Source organism: Olea europaea, unplaced genomic scaffold (genome assembly GCF_002742605.1).
Source record: "Olea europaea var. sylvestris unplaced genomic scaffold, O_europaea_v1 scaffold1126, whole genome shotgun sequence".
Lineage (NCBI taxonomy): Eukaryota > Viridiplantae > Streptophyta > Magnoliopsida > Lamiales > Oleaceae > Olea > Olea europaea.
In genome coordinates, this window is record NW_019228637.1 from 543,412 (window position 1) to 549,411 (window position 6,000).

The 6,000-nt window shown below is 35.8% G+C and overlaps 1 protein-coding gene across 1 annotated transcript; it reads right to left on the bottom strand.

Annotated features, from left to right (window-relative positions):
* Positions 1 to 1,338: 1,338 nt before the first annotated feature.
* LOC111373408 (transcription factor UNE12-like) lies at positions 1,339 to 5,665 on the bottom strand. The gene is made up of 7 exons (XM_022995951.1): positions 5,317 to 5,665; positions 4,614 to 4,709; positions 3,222 to 3,341; positions 3,069 to 3,134; positions 2,541 to 2,606; positions 2,077 to 2,154; positions 1,339 to 1,947 (listed from the first exon to the last, which is right to left on the bottom strand). Exons 1-7 carry the CDS (start codon positions 5,524 to 5,526, stop codon positions 1,717 to 1,719), a joined length of 867 nt encoding a protein of 288 aa, XP_022851719.1. The 5' UTR covers positions 5,527 to 5,665; the 3' UTR covers positions 1,339 to 1,716.
* Positions 5,666 to 6,000: the final 335 nt, after the last annotated feature.

Here is a 6,000-nt window from a genome sequence, read left to right on the forward strand (position 1 = left end):
TTGTACAAATTTTCTTGGACTTTATTGTAGTGAACCAATTAAGTCATACATTTTTATTGGAGCCAGGAGATGGACCTAACCGAACTCACATGACTCAATCTCCAATAAATATTTCTAATTGCGTCAACTCTTGACCAATTGAGATACATATATTAAACTCGGCTCATTCTATCCAAAATCGATATTGCACTCTTGAGTCGAGTGATAGTTATAGAAGGAAATTATGATCCAATAACAATTTCCTCCGATTATTGTTTCACAAATCAACCCCGATTTGACTGTCAATAGTTGAAATTGTCAAAATGACTATTTTGCCCTCAAACATGCATTACACTCTAAGTTCCTTTTCCATAAGGCGAATTCGTTGCGAATCACACTATGAAGTCCAACGATCAAATCATCAGACTACTGAGCTTAGGTTCAATTTGCCTATAAAAAATACCTTAGAGTGACAATCGTTTCATCTGAACAATTGATGGATTCCACTATCACAAGTATATGATCTCTAATTGTTTTGGCCTGATTCTCAAAGCACCAAAATCAATCTTTTAATTAAGACTTCACTTATTGGCATCTCAAAGAACTTGAACTAACAATCAAAGGTACATTACTCGTTCAAAATTTAAGTGACTTGTTTTTTAATTAAGTAGTCTCATTTCGAACGATCATAAATGAGTCATCTACACGGTTTCGTTCAATGTGCATCAAACACATTATTATTTTTATTCCAAAATTTAGACAAATCTTAATAAAAACAATGCAATCTTATCAACATAAAATATCCAACTTTATGTACTGATTGTGAATAACATATTTTTAACCACATCACGAATTGTTCCTTACTATTCCCGAACTATTGAATATACAATTTGTGACATCCTATATGATCATTGAACCTTAGATAATCGTTTCAAATTGTAACAAACGAATAATCGAACGTCAATTCATAATGTCATTTTATAAAATACTAATTAAAAAAAGGGCATCAAACTAACAGGGCTCTAGATGGCCAAGGGCACTACAGGTGGGGGGCTTATCAGAATGGCCCCCACCTATGGAAGCGCCATTTGGTGCCCTGGACGTATAGCACCTCTCAATACTTGGAATATTTCCATGGGGCCCTGGACGTAGAGCACCTCTCAATACTTGGGATATTAACCAATAATTACTCCTGTTATCTCCGTTTTACATAAAAACTTCAAAAGGCTGTTATTTTCTTCTGAGGGAGAAAGTCGAGTTGGCGCGAACTTACCCTCAAACTGAGATCCAAAAGAAAAAATATACAGTACAGAAATCGAACAAATAGGTAGAAGAGCATATGTGCAAGTTTCTCCGAAATAAAATAAAATAAAATATTGGCACACATCATTAGAGAAATAAAATAATTTCCAAAAGCCACTTGAATAATGTAGCATTTCATTACTTTTACAAACTTCAACTTCCCACACAGCAAAAGACAGTCCCCACCAACCCACCCAAAAAAGGAAGCATCATATGAAGATAAGAAATAATAAGCTTCCATCCATAAGTGCCTCCATCGATTTTGCTCTTGTCATCAAAAGCTCTTGAAAAAGAAAGCTAGGAGCCAAAAAGATGACAACAGCAAAATTGTGCATCCGACTTCGATTGCATTGCCACATATGCGAAAGGAGATACAAAATGTAAAGATCCAGTATAATACGCAACATGAAAGAGATTAAAGACCATGGGGAGTCCTTATGAGGGACCAGAGGGTTCAGATTTGATGGTTGTAGGGATATCTGATTGGGTTGTAGGATAGACGAGCGCTGCAAGTGAAATAGGCATGATGCAGAGTGATTTGGATTGGAGAAATTGCATGGCAGCTCCCACGTCTTCTTCCATGAGTTTAACTACCTCCCTTTCTGTTTCCACATTTGACCACTTTTCCCAAACCTGATGGTTCAAACCTCTTTCCACTGTTTCATCCTAATATTTGAAAACCAAATCGAGTTAGAGGAATGAAGATTGTGAACTTATATGCATACGTGTGCATGTTTAAAATTACTCTACGGCAAGGTTGTATTAAAATTAGTAAAAGATATATCTTTACAATACCTCAATAGATTGCAGGGGGATGTCTGCAACAAGTTGTGCGACTGCACCAGCTCCTCCTAGCCTACTCATGCTCAATACCTGTTCAACCTTTTAATGTCATTGAAAGAAAGAAAGAAGAAAAATATTTGGTTTTTTAGCTTGTAGCTTTCACAGATATTTTCATAATTGGACTTTTAAGTGCCCAATTGATGATCCCAAGACATGAAGACATTAGTGGATTATGTGGACTCTGTAGTCTAGCACTACAGAAAATTCCCTATACGAACCTTTTGGAACCTTAAACAATTTGAACAAAGACAACGAAAGAGGGCTGTTTGCGAGTTATTTTTTGTCATAAAGAGTTTGGAAAACAAACCTTTAAAGAGATCTAGCCTAGAAGGGAATTTCATAAGAACAGAAACAGGCAGCCTCTCAAGGATATTATGCCGAGAATTTTGATTATAATAGGCTGGTATTGCTTTTACCTTGACTTGAAGCCTCAAGAATTTCACATAATCCAGAATCTCGTCAAGCATTGCAGCCCTATCAGTCTGCCACAAAAAACAAAAAAAGAATCAATAATTAATAATAAAAGCAGTACACGCAACTTAATTCAAGCCAATTGCCTCTTCACATTAGTGATTATCAACGATTAGCTACTTCAAAGGCTGAAGAAAATTCAGAATCATGATTGTCATCAAACAGTTTATATCAAACAGACCCACTCCAGTTCTGGAAAGCATAGGTATAAACTCCACATAACATTATGTTCCAACTGATAATTCCGGCCAATATATTAGAATCAAGCAAAATATCCAATACATGTGGGGACATTGTATTTCATGACAGAAGTGAAAATATACCGGGTATATGACTCTGCGTACCAAAATATAAATCTTTTCTGTGAACTTTCACATGCCATTTTATGATATGGTACGAAAGCAAATAATAGATACAGGGGAAGAAGAAACTTCAGAGAATCAGAAAAGATTCAACAGGGCAAGGTTACACACCTTATTGCAGCTGGGAACAAGTTCTTGCAATGCCTTGATTCTTTCTGATATCCTTTCTCTGCGCAACTGTATTAAGATGCAATCACTTAGTCAAGATGTATATATGGTGAGAAGTTGAGACTTTCACATAGCTTGTACATGTAAATCACATACCCTCTCAGCAATACTATGGGGATCTGTTGCTTGTCCTCTTCGTGCCCGAACCCTTGGCCTAATGGCAGGAGGGTGTGGCACAGTTACTGCAGTGCTTGGTGTTGGCTGACCTTGAAAAGCCTGTAAAACAAATTCAGTATAGTTTAGATGCAAATAATGTGAAATCCTAAATCATAGACTTATATTAGCACTTACCATGGTATAATCAATCTCACAACTAATTCTCTTGCTCGGGAAGCAGCTAGAAGACAACAGATACATTTTCAAAATCAAGAGTTACCCACAACCACATGGATGCTACTAAGTACTGAACAAATACTTTGCCCAACAACTCAATGGCTGCTAGATAAACCATGATTTTTCTTTTCTTTTATAAGGACACTCAAACTGCAAGTAGGAATCTAAAAAAATTTTGTCGATCTAAAAATCATTTCTATCCCAGCAATCTCAAGAATGATTGCTGTGATAAATAACATATAACCCAAGAACTATTCTGTGAGTCTAATTAGCATAGCATGCACATTCATTTGGTCAACAGAAACTATGTTATTCCAATGAAAAATGGTATTCGAATAGCATTCTACAATGTCCACAATTTTGTAATTCTCAGGCCTTTGATTTCCATATAAAGGAAAGATGCACATAAGTCAATTTCTTCTCCAATTGATCGATTCCATCACATCTCACTCGAGAGAAAGGACATTTATAAGACCAGAAAGTAAATTGCTCCTACTCGCACCCCTGACTAAGAATAGGATGCCCAATACCAAGTGACGTGAGTGGAGTTGATTTACTTACATTTGTGTTTCTTAGAAACCAAAACTCTAATAAGTTTCTAACACATGCAAGCACACATAAGCACACCAACAGACTGTCTAGTTGAACAAAAAGATAGAAAGCATAAAGTTTGGTATTGATATAGCAACTCGAAAGGCCAAAATGATTCTCCAATTGTATCCATATCACATCAGATCTTTTTAAATCAATAGTTTCTGTATTGCCAAATGAATTACTTAGCAAGTCATTAAGTCAATATATCATATGTCTCCACACCATATCCTCGTCAAAGAAAACTCGAGTACAAGAAATAACCAATTGAGCACTGCAACTGTCACTTAAAAATTTAGTTTAAACTAGTCTAATTGAACTCCACTTAGCATATAACAATGAATATAACACCAAGTACACTAATTAAATTACTAAGCCAACTTAAACTTGTTTAGACTGCATATCGATCCCACTCACCCCACGCCATGCAAATAAAAAGTGCAGGCATATATGACAGCCACTACAACTACCAAAGGGTGCACAAAATGCACTTACAGATACATATTTAATACATGAAGAGAAAAACAAATGCAAAATTGAATATACATTTGTAATATATGTAACCTGCTGAACTTGAGGAACAGGTTGGCGGATGGCATGAGACTGTAAATGATCAAAAGCATACAAACTCCCCATGTTGTTATTCAACGCTTCCCTCTCCTGCAAATATAGATAACAGATAAATCAAAATTACTCTTTTATAGCAGTCATAAACCACAAATATGAACTCACATATTCACACACCAAAAAATGGTTTTCTAAATAATTCTCTTCTACATATAGAAAATAGAAAACAATTAATTTGCTAGATTATATTCCACGTTTCACTTGATTCACCCTCATACCAAGACAAATTTCCAATTTTTGCCTATTACAAAAAGCTCGACTGCAAAAATTGAAACTCTGTGGAAACCCACGGAGACATTTAGATTTATTTATTTATTTATTTTAGGTGACATTTAGAAAATTCAAAAAATATTACATAATTTTCTTTTACTTAATAATATTCGAAAACCTTGAGGAAACTGTTATGAATTGCACATCATAGCTTTTTGTTTCTAGTTCAATTTCAATAAACTAAATATAAGTTCAGACTCTAATCCTTGTATTACACAAAATTAACAACTAATTAAAGTTTGAATTAATGTTATAGAATTTTAAAAACTATAAATTTAAAACTTTCCTACAGCTTATTGTAGCCTTATCTTTTCAGAAATAGCATTTCCAAAGTCCGTTCAAAGAGCCAAAAGGTAAATTAAGAGCTTACAGGCCTCACAGCCAAGGCTCCGGCGCCACTAACATCATCCTGCCCGTTATCCAGGCTGAGGCCCAAGGGAAACATCGGTGGATGGGGGAGGCCCGCACCGTCTGATGCGTTTCCAGCGTCAGCTCCAGCCAGGCCGGCATAAGAAGGAAGGGAGAGGATTTGCTCAAGGAAGTCGTCGGCTGTATAACCCTCCGGCGGGTTCGTTGCCATGCCGGCGATTTCCCGTCGGCGACAAAAGTTCCCGGCAAGAACAAGAGAGAAATTTAGGGTAGAGAGAGAACAGTGAGCGCTTTTGGGAAACTGGCAATGATAAAAATGCGCATGCTTTTGTCGTTTGCGCTTTTTTTATTTTTGACGAAAAGTGCTGTGATTTTTCGAGTCAGTGGTCCGGGATCAAATTGTAATTGTGATAAATTTTAGGGGTTGAAAATGCTACAAGATAAATATAAGTGGAGCATTATTGTACTGACCTCTAACTTTTTTGTTGCGTTTTCATTTTCAATATTTTATTGATTAGTAAACCTTTTCATTCAACGAGTTCACGAGAGAGCTTATAGGTACTAATTTTTATTAAATAAGAAAAAATGCCACAAAATTTGTTCCCATTTCAAAGTATGATAATAGAACAGTTAGACATAAACTATCGGAATCTTTAACGAAAAATGTGATTTTTCAATATAGGAA